The 16,317-nt window shown below is 39.7% G+C and overlaps 1 protein-coding gene across 1 annotated transcript; it reads left to right on the top strand.

Annotated features, from left to right (window-relative positions):
* Positions 1-50: 50 nt before the first annotated feature.
* ano6 (anoctamin 6) lies at positions 51-14,466 on the top strand. Its single transcript, XM_020638754.3, has 20 exons — positions 51-324; positions 3,984-4,054; positions 4,409-4,537; positions 6,210-6,275; positions 6,622-6,909; positions 7,255-7,368; positions 7,441-7,556; positions 7,735-7,869; positions 7,974-8,079; positions 9,100-9,160; positions 9,272-9,417; positions 9,808-9,885; positions 10,230-10,455; positions 10,542-10,711; positions 10,792-10,889; positions 11,035-11,165; positions 11,773-11,978; positions 12,084-12,280; positions 12,482-12,587; positions 13,174-14,466. The coding sequence occupies exons 1-20, from the start codon at positions 231-233 to the stop codon at positions 13,396-13,398; spliced, it is 2,763 nt and encodes a 920-aa protein (XP_020494410.2). The 5' UTR covers positions 51-230; the 3' UTR covers positions 13,399-14,466.
* The last annotated feature ends 1,851 nt before the right edge of the window (positions 14,467-16,317 follow it).

Genomic DNA, 16,317 nt, shown 5'->3' with positions numbered 1-16,317 from the left:
GCGTTACTTGATGTGTCACAACATCTACAGCCGCCCCCTCCTCCTCCTCCTTCGACCCCACCCTTTTGATTTCTCTCAAGTCTCAACTTGAACAAAACTTCATGCGACTTCAACATTGAGAAATTCAGAGAGAATGCGTGGAAGATGTGTATTACAGATACTGTAACACATAGCAGTGTTTCAGGATATCATAACCTTTTCTTCTTTCATTGATGTGACTTGAACCCACGATGAGCGCAAACGACATCTATGAGATGGACTCCATGACGGAGACAGAAGAGATGGAGGGTGAAATTGAATTGGGCATGATAGAGGAGGAAGTAGGTAAGAGATCTGCCTGTATTGTTATCTTGTGTATCTTGTGTAGCTTAATGTGTGGCCTCATTGACACTGTCTGGACTTCATTATTACTATTTCGGAAAACCAACCGTAAACTTGAGACTTTAAATAAAGGGGTCAAGTCATCTGTTGAAAAATTAAGCTGCAACACATGTTACCCTTCACAGATTTTTAACAGTGATACTTTCACAGATGCACTTCTTTATTTATCCTTTGACATCGATGTTAAAGTAGTTTTAAATATGTTTTCCACAATCAAGTTCATTGAGTGCAATTTTGAGGTACATGCACCTAACTTGAGTATATTTTCTCTAACTGACTTTAATAACATGGTCTGATTCTTCTGGTGTCTTATTGATGACATCAAAATGAGTTTACTTAGCTCAAACATTTCTGACGTCATGAAACATGATTTGTGCTGCAGACTTTAAAGTGTTAAAACTAATACAGACCAAAGTAAAAAAAAATGGCTTTGACATTCAGATCATGCACATGGGGGCATGTGGAGCAGAAAAACTGAACTCCACTGGGGGTGTGGCACACACTTATTCAAGAGGGATCAAGCACACACCAGTATAAATATAAAATCACAGGTGTTTGGTAACTTTACGTTGAAGCTAAATCTCTTAGGTGTCTGGTGTGGCTCCTATACAGGCTTCAACAATAGAGACTTGAACTGATCTCATCTTTCCACACTCTTTATTATTGTTGTTTTGCATTTTTCACATTCCTGAAGCTTCAAACTGAAACCACTAGTTAACTTTAGAGTACAGTAAAAAATAGCCACAGTACATTATGTTGATGTGTTTTTACAGATATTAACTCACATACTTGTATTTATGGTCTTGTCCACCATGAGTTATTGTCTGGTCAATTATAAGTGTATGATTTAATCACAGCTCCTCCTATCTCTATTAAAACGACCAATACTTTTCACACTATATCACAACAAGGCATGCTCAAGTGCACTCTATTAAATGGAACCTGTTTTTATTGTAATAAATGATTCATCTTCACTTGAAGCAGAAATAATGTTTGATAAACACAGATTGACTCAGACGATCATTTCTTTATTTCAGTTTAATAGAGTGCAGCTCGCACACTGTTCTGATACAGGAAGTCAATTTTTTTGACTGATGCCACATGGGAGTAGCATTGTGAGATTAGATCAACTACAAAAGGGTGCAATGCATTCTGCATTTAACAAGAAAAATAAGTCCTGTTTGTCACAGCTGTTTCCATTAAAAGAATAATGCTTTCTTCTGCTGGTCTGCTCTGCTTTTATTTCTACTTGTGTTGTTATGGAGAGTGATCTCTAGAGAGGAAGTTGGGTGGGTGTGTTGTGGTAAGAATGTAGATTTTCATTGCAGACAGCTTGTGGGCATAGACTCAACATGCTTTTCTAAAGAATCACATAATGACTCACTCTAAAGAGGATTTGTATTTGTTGTTTCTGTTGGGTTTAATGAGTAGCTCATGTGAACATTGCAGTTTTTTTTGCAGACCAAAGTTGTGAAATGGTGATAAAATGAAAATCTGGGTATGACTGTCACCTTTTTTTGTACTCCAGTTATAAGAAGCGAGAGAAGATATCTAAAAGCGTGTCTGTTCAGATGCAACAAATTGCTCATAAGTCTGTATCAAGAAAAGAATAGCCTCAAGGAACAGTCATTAAGGATTAGCGGCTCATTTGTTATTAGTATAACGGCACGTCTTAACAGCCTTTCTTAAAGTGTAGACTTTAAGGCCTGCTGGGTCTGCCATAGAATCATTATTGGAGTATTTAAAGAGTGATTCCACAGGGAAGTTTCCCAGCATGTTACTAAGGGCAGTGTTTGGAAAACAACATCTGTCTTCTGTTAGTTTTGTCTTGGATCTTTATATGGAAAGAGGCTTTCCACTGACAGTGGAGTGAATCCCTGCAGATGGGGAAACACAAGCAGAACAGGGTTTGGTAAGACAAACATGTAACGGTAGGGTAAAGTGCTGTTTGTAGCACAGCATCATTGTTATCCCGGTCAGTTTTTTTTTTAGATTTATTTTTAGGGCTTTTTTATGCCTTTATTTTAAGCACCACAAAAGAGCCACAGGTTGTATTTGAAGCCGTGCCACCCGCTCTCTAGGACACATGGGGCGCGTCCACTAACTGCTAGGCTAGTGGCACACCATCCTGGTTAGTGATGTGTCGGTCATGAACGATTCGTTCAAAACGAACGAATCATCTGGGTGAACGAACTGAACTGAATCACTTACTTAAAAGAGTCGTTCATTTCTCAACTTCATTTGCGCTCTCCTCTCTCCCGTCTCTCTCTGAAGTCTAGACCGTAAGAGTCGCTCAAAGCCCGCCCTCCCTCTCCTTTCATGTCAGTGATACATACTGACTGAACCAACAGGACGGAGTCGGTCGGGAGCTCTGTGTCGCTAAAGCCCGCCCCTACTTCTCCCTTTTCATGTCTCCAAAATTGAGGAAGTAGAAAATATATTATTTAACATTTAGGTGTCGCGAAAATGTATGTGCTTTTTATATCTGCTGTCAGTTTACAAACGGCTTTTATATCCAACTTAATTTCACTCAGCTGACTGTTTTAACATCTACTAACGATCGTGTTTCAGTCAGGACAGTGTGTGTGTGTGTGTGTGTGTGCGCGTGCGTGCGTGCGTGGTGACTCGCAGTCTCGCTCGTTCACGTTCACTGAACGAACAGCTCCGACTGAACGAGACTGAACAGTTCACTGAACGAGAGCTCCGACGTGAATCACTGAACGAACTGAGAGGAGGAGCGGAGCTGTCGTTCAGTGAACGAACTGAACGACAGCTCCGCCTCCAAGTCTCTCTCTTCCTCTCAGTCAGACAGTCAGTGAGTGATTTGTGTACTGAACGTACTGAACAGAACGGTCGGGGAAAATAAATGTGATTGTTTTAGCAGCTTTCAGTTTGCAAACTGTAGCTTTATCCAACTAAATTCGATTCGTGTAATGATTTGTGTAAAATATTTTTCTCTCTCCCTCTAAAGTGCTTAAGTCTGTTTTCAATATATTTGATATTCCTGTTAATGTTTTTTTAATGTGGATCCCAGGAAGGCTAGCTGAGCTCTCAGGAACAGCTAATGGGGGGTCCTAACAAATAAACAAAACAACAACAAATAAACAAAAAAAAAACAAATAAACAAATCTTACAAAACACAAAAGCTTTTTTTCTGATTCATCCCCTCAGGTGGTTAAACTGTTTACAGGTGGCTCACACTGACAACAAACAAACCTCCTCTGAACTCAGTTTGTTTTTTATTCTGTTTTTTTTTTTGCAACAAACTGAAAAAAAAACGTGTTGGTACGTTGTTACACAACAAAACAATGATTTGATACTTGTGGAAGTTTAATTCTTAAGATCACACATGGTACCTTTTATTAATTTTTCTTCATGATTAGAACTTCATGAATCTGCAGCCAAACTCATGTTGGACACGAGAGCAGTGATTGAATACATTGAGACATGATATTAACACAAAAGATAGGAATACATTTTAAACTTCCTTTTTGTATTCCAGAAACATAGATGATAAGTCAAAAGCATTGGTTTAGTTTGAGTATTTTGTCTGACTTTTCATGCCTGTATTTCTTTGAATGTGATTTTTGTCTGTTCAACAGTTTATCCTGAGGAGTTTCTACCAACATATCACATTATTTCAGAAGGAACAGTAGTCGCCAAAGCACAACTGGTGAGTTCAAAACAAGCATGTTGGTGTGAATATAATAAGCAGAATAATATGAGTACTTACATATGGCTGCAAGAGCTTTATCCCAGCAGTTTCACAAGTCTGATTGTGTGGATAGAAAAATAGAGAGAGAAGGGCGGGTGTCGTAATACTTGTTGACTCTTCCCACTTCTCCTGCATCGACCACATAACATGTTAAATAGACTGTAGGCTGGTCAAGGTTGCTGTTATTTAGAAGTACCTGTGCACACACACACACAGAGGACTTCTCTGTGCATCATGTACGACATCATGAAGGAAGAGGAGTACGAGTTTCAGGCTGTAGAGTTACCTGATGTGCCTTGCTTTCGCACCCAGGCAGAGTTTAACAACAAACCCGACTCCTTATTCTTCAACGATGGCGTCAGGAGGATTGACTTCATCCTGGTCTATGAAGACGAGGATAAGAAGGATTTTGAGAAGAGGCATGTGTTCCAGAGGCACAAGGTCAGTTTGTCTTTTTTTTTTAAAAATCTCTTTGAGTGGCTTTGTCTTACTGAGTGTTTCAAATCAATCCAAAATGATATACACTTAGAATAGAGATGCATAACAAATGGATGATAGTGCAGTAAAGCGCTGAATAAGACGTGATAAAGAGTCAATCAGGTATCAAATGAGTACTTCTTAGTAAAATGAAAGTCACATAGGATATGTCTTCTATGTTTTATTACAAACACCAAGTCTATTGACTCTGTCCTGTTTGTTCAGGGAGTTGTCATTTACAGAGTCACTGCATTATGTGTCTGTTAAAAGACTTCTTTAATTATCCAGCTGAGCGCACATTGTGTTTTTTTTTTTGTTCTTTTGTACTTCATGTTTGTTCGTCATGGTTGTGAATGATGAATTGTTCAATTCAGCTTTTACCTAAAGGGGGGAAGTCATACAGCTAATAATAATAATAAGAAGAATGATAATAATAAATGTATTTATAAAGTTAAAGAGCATCCCCCTTGTCATTTCTACCACAGAAATTCAAATCTGATGGGTCTGATATTCTGTCTCTATATGGAGGTTGTGAACTTCTGATGTGGTTATCAGGGTGCAGAAATCTTCCCACTGTACACTGAGTACAGGTGTGATTGAAAAGAGGAGATCTAAAAGCAAACAGCTGTGTTCCGGGTTGATCTTAACAGCTGGATATATAACATTCAGCCTGATGTCTGAGATCCCACATGTGTTTGGCCCATCACAAATCAAAATGTGAGATGGGGGCAGAACCTCAGATTACAGATACATGATCCCACATATCCTGAGTGGATTGCTGCTGTTCCAGTAGTTGTGCTATATGAAGTTTAGGACTACCGTGCACCCGCAGAGATTAGAGATCACAGTGTTGCAATCAAACCCCAAATGTTGTGAAATCTGAAATTCTAACCTGTTGTTTTTTTGCAGAAGTGATTAAATATAATGTTTGTATGCAGAAGACAGAGAGGAACATGTGTCGAAGCTGATCTGCCAGTTTAAGCCAGTTCCCTAAAAAAAAAAGCAGCTGGCAGAGTGGAGCTTTTGCGAGTCAGGGCTGATGAGCTTTATCATCACAGATCCATGTGAGTGGGATTTGTGGTCAAATGGTCTCTCTGCCAGTCACTCCCTTTAGTTACACAACTCTTTTTCTACTCTGACTGCTGCAACAGACTCAGCTACATTGTTAGCTTAAATTGATGCTAAACAAGCTTTAAAATATGTTATTATGCTAGCCTTCATTATGAGGCACGTATAGAGAAAAACAGAACAGATGTCAGCAATTCCTAACAATGAGGCTAACACACGACAGTAAAGTGAAAATGTTAACAGGTGTTGTTGTACATTCAGAGGATTGCAAACCTTGGAGTCTAACTGTTACTTGTGTCACCATATTTGATGGTATGCAACCAACAAAAGCTTGCATGCAGTGTCGTCATTCCTTGCCACTATGTGGAGTGTAAATAATGACTATTCTATGGAAATGGAACGTTTCCAAACAAAAAGGCTGTCAACTCTGTGCCAAAACAAAACGTTACCAGTCACATTCAAGCAACAACATTGACACAGTTAGTTCAAATCAAGCTTGATACGGTGATCATGTAGAGGTCTACATGTCATGTCTTTGGTCTTTAATCCTGGATATTCTTCTCTGTAGCGACGACGAGAGTACTTTGAAGCCAGCCTGATGAAGATGGGAATGGAACTGGAGGCAACACAATCAGTACGTATATTTCACACAATACCTTTTCTTAATAACTCTTTGTGCAGTAAGGGGCGGCTGTGGCTCAGTTGGTAGAGTCGTCATCTCTCAACCGGAAGGTCGAGGGTTCAATCCCCAGCTTAACCCCTGAATTGCTCCCGCTGCTTCAGTGGTGGTGTATGAATGGGATTAGTTACTTCTGATGGATGATACTACATAGCAATCACTACCATCAGTGTATGGCTGGGTGGTGACATGTGGTGTAAAAGCACTTTGAGTAGTCCGAAGACTAGAAAAGCGCTATATAAGCTCAAGTCCATTTACCATTGAATCCCTTATTTGACAGAATCCCCTTTGTGCTCTGCAGGTCATAGACCAAAAACTGATGTTCTTAAAAGTCCACATGCCGTGGGACATGCTATGCACCTACGCCGAGGTCCTGCACATCAAGCTCCCCATCCAGCCCAACGACCTCTCCTCCCGGCCCTCCCCGTGGCGCTACTTCTCCTTCATCCTCAAACACTTCTACCCCAATGAGAACCTGATCAGCAAGGAGACCGAGTTCTTCACGGCCCCCTTCGAGAAAGACCGCATGGAGTATTTCCATGTGAGGGACAAAGACTTGTTCTTCACTCCGTCCATGAGGAGCAGGATGGCAAGTTTTTTTTTTAAGTATTTCTAAATCTATATCAAATTATATTATCCAGGATCATGTTTATTTCAGGAATTCTGTCTTTATTCTAAAAATCCTGTTGAACAGATGAATCGAAAAAAGTAAGCTCCTGTCAAAAAAAAGAGAAAAAAGTCTGTTGTTAATCACTTTGTCTGACTCCTACACAGAAATAGAAATAACAAATATTTATCCAAATGCCCTTGTTTTCTTTTTTTTGTTTAGTTCATAAAGGCTTCAGTATTCAATTCAGTCTGTTTCACAACCACCTAAAAAACGCCTCCCATGACCTTTAAATATATTGTGATGTAAAAACTCTTCTTATTTCAGGCGTATTACATTCTGAGTCGAGCACCTTACGAAATACGAGGCAGCATAAAGAAGTTTGGCATCACCAAGTTGCTGGACGGTGGAATTTACAAAGCTGCCTATCCTCTCCATGATGTATGTTGTTTTAGTTTCTAAAAGCCAATGTGCCTGTGTTTGTATTTTTTCATTATCTATTTGCCATTCCAGTGCAGGTTCAACGTCCAATCAAAAGAGGAGGGCTGCCCCAACGAGAGATATCTGCTCTATGAAGAATGGGCCCATCCCAAAAGCTTTTACAAGATGCAACCATTGGACCTCATCAGGTGAACAACATGCTTTACATCCTTTCACACAAATGAAGAACCACTTTCCCATGGTAGCTTTTTTTTTTTTGACTCAGATCAAAACAAAGTCTTTGACTTGTAAAGTTGGAATGTCTATGTGTCCAAATATGCAAAAACAATTCTTTGTGTGAACAGTAGGTATTGTTTCTTTCCACAGGAAGTATTATGGGGAGAAGATTGGGATTTACTTTGCCTGGTTGGGTTTCTACACATTCATGCTGGCTCTAGCGGCTGTGGTGGGTCTGGGTTGTTTTATCTATGGATACAAGACTCAAGAAACCAACACATGGAGGTACACTCACTGACATTAGACGTTTGAAATGAACTTTGAATAATGTCATTGTAAAGGGATATTTTGAAGATAATCCAGAAGGTTCCTTGTTTTCAATCCTGCAGCAAAGAGGTGTGCGACCCTGAAATTGGAGGAAAAATTGTGATGTGTCCGCAGTGTGACAGAGTATGCAAATACTGGAGCTTGAACAGCACATGTGAAGCTTCCAAAGTACGTTTTAAATCTCGTATGTATTGATTTTGAATGTGTTTCTTTGATGTTTGTGACGACATACTCCTTCTGATGGCACTCAATTTACAATAGATAGATTTTTATATTATAATTTTTATTGTCATTGCAATATATGCAACGAAACTCTGTAGGAGCAATCCAGCTGCAGCATATCAAATATCAAATCTGTACACATACACCAGCACACACACTCAAACACAATCCAAGCACATGTCACCCAAATCCACACACACATTCATAAAAGAGATGTAATAAATACTCTATAAATACAAACATAAGGAGCGATGAGGATAAAACACAACGTTATTGCACTGAGTCAGTGTGTGTGTGTGTGTGTGTGTGTGTGTGTGTGTGTGTGTGTGTGTGTGTGTGTGTGTGTGTGTGTGTGTGTGTGTGTGTGTGTGTGTGTGTGTGTGTGTGTGTGTGTGTGTGTGTGTGTGTGGGGGTGTGTGTGTGTGGGTGTGTGTGTGCTGTTCCGCAGCTTGTGTGTGTGTGTGTGTGTGTGTGTGTGTTGGGGGTTCTCAGTCTACCTGAGGGGGGGTGGTGTAGAGGGGGTTAGCACGCTGTGAGGGGTCCTGCAGGATGTTTATGGCTCGAGTAGATGTGGTTCAGGTTTGGGAGAGGGGAGCCGACAATCCTCTCAGCCGTCTTCAAGAAAATCTGCTGCAACGAGATCTGGTCTGGTACAAGCAGAGGCATACAGTGGCTAATGCTAGCTAATGTTAGCACATAAATGTAAAGAAGAAAAAAACACTTCGGTTCACCGACTTTAGTGTTTGTATCTGCTGGTGTTACTGTTACAGTATAACTCCATAAAGAGCTGAAGTGTTAAGAATAGTTCTGAGAGCACAGTTACCAGACTCACATTAAAATGTTTGCAGTTATTATTATTCCCTGAGGCACAGTAACAGTTGTTTTGAACTGACTCACACAAAAGCAGGATCCAACTGTGACTATTTTAACCTCTGTGTTTCTCTTTTTTTCTCCTCCATCTCTTAGAAACTTTGTATATTTGATAACTTTGGAACGCTGGTATTTGCAGTTTTCATGTCAATCTGGGGTGAGCTTTTTAGAATCTCTTCTACCTATCAGATTACAGTATATACCAGCATGTACAGTGGATGAAGTTTTGATCTTTTATGTCCTGCTCTCGTTTCTGTCCTGGCTGCAGTAACTTTGTTCCTGGAGTTTTGGAAGCGCTACCAGGCCGAGCTGGAGTACGAGTGGGACACTGTGGAGTTCCTGGAGCAGGAGGAGCCATCTCGACCGGAGTATGAAGCCAAGTGTATCTATGAGAGGAACAATCCTGTCACAGGGGTAAATCATCTACACAGACATTTATTTTACCAGTTTTCTCAAAGTCAATGGCTTCTAGAGCTTTCAGCCGAGCTGCCCCCTCGTCTCAGGAACTTTCTCCCACAAGTCACCTGTAACACTAAATCTCAAGAATCACTTATTGATTCTATCCATGCTCTTTTCTGCTTTTTTACTGCCTATCATTTCTTACTTTTATTGTATAATGTTGCCTTTATTATTATTGTCATTATTATTATGACAATATATGTTTCCTATGTTTAAATGTGTTTTTAATTATGAATTATTCAAAGATTTTCACATCTTTGTTTTAAAAAAAATGCTGCTGAATGACGCTTTTACATCTTTCTTCATGTTGTCAAGTATTTCAAAGTGTTTGTTTTTTTGATTTAGGTCAAAGAAAAAGTGCCTTACACAGCCTGTGGACGATGCTTTCGGTTGTCACTAGGAATCGGGACCGTCTTATTCTGGGTAATGTTATTACATAAGACCTTTGTTTCAATTCAAATTGTCTTGCATACATTTTTACCCCCATGATATCTCCAATAACAATTCCTTGAGAATTATCATTAAAACAACTTTATTGATATAAAGTTCATGAAATGCTTTCCACAAAACAACTTTACAACAGTCAAAGAAAGAAAGCAAACATTAACGATGAAGGATTATTTATGAGGAATTCAAGTAGAGTTAAAGATGCATCAGGGAAAGGAAAAGATTGTCTGAATGAATTAAAACAACAAAGCACTACCTAAGTGTTTCATTGTCAGAGCTGAATGTTTATTCATTTTCTTTAATGTAATTTCGTCCTTCAGATTCTGTTGATCCTGGCGTCCATAGTGGCCATCATTGTCTACCGCCTGGCTTTTTTTGCCTTCTCCTCCGAAGCCCGAGTTCAGGACCTGAAGGAGCTGGAGCCCCTGAAGGAGTATGTGACGCCTCAGATGGCCACTGCCATTACAGCCTCCCTCATCAGCTTTGTCGTTATTATAATTCTCAATATTCTCTATGAGCGGGTAGCCATCTGGATCACAGACTTTGGTGAGTCTGAATGTTACTTCCACTTTTTAGCACACTTACAGTAAATCAACATTGAGTAACCCTTCTCATGTGTTGCTTGGTAACAGAGCTGCCCCGCACCAAGACAGACTACGAAAACAGCTTGACTCTGAAGATGTTCCTCTTTCAGTTCGTCAACTATTACTCCTCCTGTTTCTACATCGCCTTTGCCAAAGGGAAAGCGGTCGGCTATCCTGGAGCGCCTGTTTATCTCCTGGGAAAATACCGGAGCGAGGAGGTACTATAAGTCCATCTTACCGTGCGTCTAATTCTTTATCTACTTTTTCTTGACTCTTGTTTTTTTGTTTTTTTCTGTAGTGTGATCCTGGTGGTTGCCTGATTGAGTTGACAACACAGCTCTCCATCATCATGGGAGGGAAAGCCATCTGGAACAACATCCAAGAGGTCTTGCTACCGTAAGAAGTCAGAATCTGTTTGGTCAAATATAAGAACCAAGTTGTGCAATGAAGCATCACAGTAAAAGCTGAAGGATGCAGCATGTCTCCAGATACTGAGTCACTGTTACAGTGTGGTGCATCATCTCTTCCACTCCCTCCACAGGTGGTTGAAGAATTTGATTTCCCGATACTGCACCCGTGTTGACCCGGAGAAGGTGATTCCTCGCTGGGAGCAAGACTACCGGCTCCAGCCCTTTTCAAAACTGGGACTCTTCTATGAATATCTGGAGATGGGTAAGGGGGGAACAAAATCATCTTCAGTCACTCAGTCAGCCACACTTTATCTCTGCACACCTGGAACTGGTTGCACAAGCTGCTCTTACGTTCAAACAAAGTGTAATTATACATGGAGGGTTTAGTGATGGTAGACTCAAGACAGGTTGCACCACACACTCATGTTCCTCCATTCAACAATGGTTAGTCGCTACCAAATGTTTATAACTAACTGGAAGGGTTAACTTGTGGGTAGCTAACTGAACTAGCGAGCTAGCTTGCTAAGATACAACTGCTGCTGGCTGTGGCTCAGTGGTAGAGACGGTCATCTCTGACCTGGTGGGGCAGGACACTGAACCCCATATTTCACTACTGTGACTGTGTGAATGGATTATTTCTGATGGGCTGATTGGACTATTTATGTAGTTTTCCTCTGACATCAGTGTAGGAACGTGGTATGAATGGATGAATGTGACATGTAGTATAAACATTCTTTGAATAGTTTCAATAGAGTAGAGTAGATGCACGAGTACCATGATCTGATGCTGTTTTCATACTCGCTATAGGCTTTACAAACACAAAGTACCAGGTGTAGTGAATATCTCTGCACCTTATCTGTTTCTCACAGTGATCCAGTTTGGCTTTGTGACCTTGTTCGTGGCCTCCTTCCCTCTCGCTCCAATCCTCGCTCTGGTCAACAACTTGTTTGAGATTCGGGTTGATGCTTGGAAGATCACCACTCAGTTTCGTCGCATTATGCCCGAGAAAGCCCAGGACATCGGGGCATGGCAACCCATTCTTCAAGGTGTTGCTGTACTTGCTGTTGCAACAAATGTAAGTCAAAGTTTACACTGTTGGTCTGCTAGAAATACCATTTACCACAATGTTGACAAAAACAATGATCTCTTGTATTAACTTGCTGTCCTGGTTACTCGACAGGCCATGATCATTGCTTTTACATCAGACATGATTCCTCGTTTAGTCTACTACTGGTCTTTCTCTGTGTATCCATACGGAGATTACGGAAATTACACCATGGAGGGCTACATCAGCACATCGCTGTCTACATTCAACATCAAAGATTTCTCCAACGACAGCAGGCCCTTGAACACACGTTACAACATCACAACATGCAGGTACAAGCCCTGTGTCTGCTTCTGTTTTCCATTGTCTGATTGTAAAGAGAGCAAACTTTTCATTTAGGTTTTAAAAGTATTCTTAGACTTAATTCTCGCTGAAGTAAATAGTATATGATGTAATCCTTAATAAAGACAAGTCAAATATGTGTCAGATGTTTTATTGTAATGAAACAATTAAAAAACATATTTCTCTTTTAGTTATAGAGATTTCCGGTACCCACCAGGGAATCCCAGAGAGTATCAGTTCACAGTCTACTACTGGCATGTGATCGCTGCCAAAATGGCTTTTATAATTGTTGTGGAGGTGGGTATGATGCATTAACTGTAAATAAAAATGGATGTTGTGTCTCCACCTCTTCCAGTTGTACAAACATGAAGCCAGAATAGCCCTGTGATGGGAACTGACTTTTATGCACATCTGGAGCCTGAGTTCTGCCATTAGGAATCAGCTGAAGGAGCCGTGGTGTTGACTTCCTTCTCCTCTAAATGTACCAATAAAACAGCAGAGACCATCATGTTGGCACACTCTACAGCAGAACAGATTCTGTCTTCAGTCTGAAGCAGACATTACCCCGGTGCTCCTCTTTGAAAAATTAACATTTGGGCACAAATCAGCATGATAAGAACTAACTGAAATAACAGAAAGCATGTTTGATAAATATTGATTTAAAGTGTATTTATATTTTATAGTTGAACTCAGCAGGATGTGGGCTTAATGACCTAAACAGTCAGTAGGGGGAGCATCAAAGGTTTTGGCTTCATCTTTGGACATCTGTCATGTCATCCATCTTTTTATACAATATACATAACAAACCTGCCTTAAGCCAGAAAGTGATTGTTAAAACATGAATTATTCAAACATTAATAGAGGTATCTTCTTCTCCCCGCAGCACATTGTCTACCTTACAAAATTCATCCTATCCTATGTGATCCCGGACGTCCCATACGCTGTTAAAGAGCAGATCAAACGAGAAAAATACTTGACCCAGGTGATCCTCCACGAGACCAACCTGAAGCTGGTAACCAAGCGCTTGAAACCAGCCATAGACGAGAGTGGAGAGAAGGACACAGTTATGGAGCTAAAGGATGATTTGGAACTTTCTTTGGATTTCTAATCATAGACGGAAACATAAGGAACTATTCAGGATAGTCAACTGTAACACTGTAAAAACTTGACGACCCAGTGTTTTGCACAACAGACCTTCGTGTCTTTAAGAACTGACCAACATGTTGGGAACCAGTGACTGAGTGTCTTGACTTCTGTTATGGAGAACCTTGTGACATAATGCAAGAAAAAAGATGTCCAAATTGTATTACGTAGAAAAAGAAAGGAGGAACCACTGCTGGTGAAACATCCTTCTGTCTGCAGCCTGGTTTCAATATTAGAAAAAAACAGAAGCAGGGATGTAAAATCAGTGCCTCAGACATGAGGACACTACTATTTGTAGAGAGTGCATGAAAAACAACAAACAAAACATTCCAAATCCAGGCTCCGCATACTTCTTTTGTCCCTTGAAGGACCTCTCAGCAGTGATGACCTGCAGCTCCACAAGTTTAGTTGGTATATTTCTGTTAAAGCATTTAATGGGTATTTTTTTTCCAAACAGTCTTCCTGTTTTGAGATGTCCTTAGGTAACCTCTTAGCTCCGTTGTATCACCACTGCACTCTCCTCAGCTTTCTCGTTGAGCTACCTGAGTTGTCAACAAGTGCCAGTGAGGCTCAAATGAAAGCTGTCCCGATGAATCAGTATTATCAAATATAAAGTGGCAGCACTTTTTCATGCAATGGAACTCTTCGATGTCTGTTACCAAAGAGTTGTATTGATCTGTAAATAAACAAGTCAGAAGTCTGAAAAGACATTGATGTTTTATAAAAAGTTTGGTTTAGCTTTGATTTTTTATGAAATATATGTAATGTATCCCTGTGAAGTGGTTCTGTTGATGATGAACTGTCTGTGCATTGACCACAACATGAGACTGCATGTAACTTCCTGTGATAGAGTCTTCTCCTGTGTCTGTGCTGAAATTCATACCGCTGCTGTATTCTGGCCTAACAATGGTTCTGTAACCACGTGTATGTAAACATTATCCTATACCAGCAATATCTAAATCTATTTCTGATTTGTCTTTCAATATATGGAATTCAATGTATTTTTTTTTTATAAAAAACTACTTCCATTCCATTCTTTAAAGTCTTTTGTATAGAAAAAAAACTACCTATGCCTTATTCACTTTGTCTATCTTTTCTTTTTCTTCTCTACTTTTCACCTCTGATGTTACCAGATGTTAGTTTTCTCATAGATCATTGCAGGAAGATAAAGATTAAAATTACTGGGGAACCACAAAAACATGCAAAAGTTTATACAGCTCCACTGTAAGCTGTACCAACTGTGCGACTCATCACAGTCCATTAAAAGATTATACCATGTATAAAATTAATAACTATATGAAATAATGTAAACAAGAATATATGAAAGAAAAAAGGTATAAGTGAGTGTTGCACTGAGGTCAGGTGCTCTTCATAAACAGGACAGAAGTCAAAAAGCTTACAAAGAGTCGACTGTCCTGATATGATGTCCTGACGCCACATCCCTGTTAAATGAAGGATTTTTATACTCCATCGGAGAGCCTCAGACCTTCAGTTTAGACTGCCTTTCCACAATAGGAACTTTGTTTGTTATCAGGACAATCAACTCTCTATTAGCTAAGAATGTATGTTTAATGGACCTTTTCTAGACTTAACTTCTCAAATTTTTCCGTTTAGCTATTTTTTCAACTCTTCTGGAAACCAAAGATGTTCCATTTTCCATTATTTTGCCATGAGAGAAGGGGAAAGCAGCAGTGGTCTTCTTAAAATTCAGAGGTCGGTTCACCTTGATTATGAGTGATAACACTATCTCACAGGCACTAATTAACAGTATCGTTTGATTTGTATTCAATATAATCCTAAAATCCTGGCATCGTAACAACCCTATGATATATAAGACAGACTCTATATGATGCAGGAGAGTTCACCCCTTCATCTATATAACAATATTTACAGTCAAAAGGGAATTACTGAGCTCAAATACTGATATAAATAAACTAGCCTTGTCCATGTACAATGTACACACGGGTAGCATTGATTGGCTGAAGGGCCTGGCGTTGTTTTGGAGTGTGAGGACATTCAACATGAGAAATGCTCTTCACCTTCCAGCCTGAAATCTTGTTATGAAAACAATCACAGTCTTTAAATTTAACAAGAACACTAAGAAGGTGATTCGAGGGAACATGAAGAACCAGCTGAACTGGTTTCACATATTTAACAAGAGGATATATTTTTCATTGTGACTCTTGTCTCAGGTTCATTCATCAAGTCTGTCCTTCAGATCTCTCAACTTAAGACCAGCTAAACATCACAGCTGAGGGAAGAAAAGCCGGAATGTCATCAGCCTTTCAGGTCAAGAGAAGATGGACTGGTAAATTTGTATAGTGCTTAGTCGTCTGACTACTAAAAGTACTTTTACACACCTACCCATTCACACCACAGAGGCTGCTATCTGAAGTGGCCATCAGTATTAGCTTGAAGTTATAGACACAAAGAAGTCTCTGTTCTTTAAGTAAGACTCAAACCAGTTTATTACAATGCCAGGAACTCATGGCTTGTTCTACAATCGGTTGAGTAATATATTGTGGTCACCTCGAATGCAGCACTGAAATGGAGTGGAACTAAGGCTAAGGTTATGCCACTGTGTGTTTGAACAATGTCATTAAATATCTTAACCAGAGCTGTCTCAGTGCTGTGATGGGGTCATAAACTGGAAGACATCAAAGCAGTTGCCAAATGTCAAGAAGTTATTTAACTGTTGAAAAACGTCTTTTTCGATTATTTTACTTAGGTTTTCTATAGGCCTGTAATTGTTCAGTATTGACTTGTAGATTGTTCTCTTTTAACAGTGGCTTGATAACCGCTGTTTTCAAATCAAATAAAGTCTTAGGTACTTCTATATGAAATGTCAAATAAAAAATAGTTCAATAAAATAAAATATTAAAAT

This window comes from Labrus bergylta, chromosome 23 (assembly GCF_963930695.1).
Source record: "Labrus bergylta chromosome 23, fLabBer1.1, whole genome shotgun sequence".
NCBI lineage: Eukaryota > Metazoa > Chordata > Actinopteri > Labriformes > Labridae > Labrus > Labrus bergylta.
Note: the sequence above shows the minus strand (reverse complement) of the source record. Positions and strands in the feature narration are given on the sequence as shown.

What these genes read in the sequence shown, in the direction of transcription:
- ano6 (XM_020638754.3), top strand. Translation starts at nt 231, where the DNA reads ATGAGCGCAAACGACATCTATGAGATGGACTCCATGACGGAGACAGAA. An exon ending in TAGTCGCCAAAGCACAACTG is followed by an intron (nt 4,055 to 4,408) that starts GTGAGTTCAAAA and finishes TTTCGCACCCAG; the next exon opens with GCAGAGTTTAACAACAAACC. An exon ending in CAACCATTGGACCTCATCAG is followed by an intron (nt 7,557 to 7,734) that starts GTGAACAACATG and finishes TTCTTTCCACAG; the next exon opens with GAAGTATTATGGGGAGAAGA.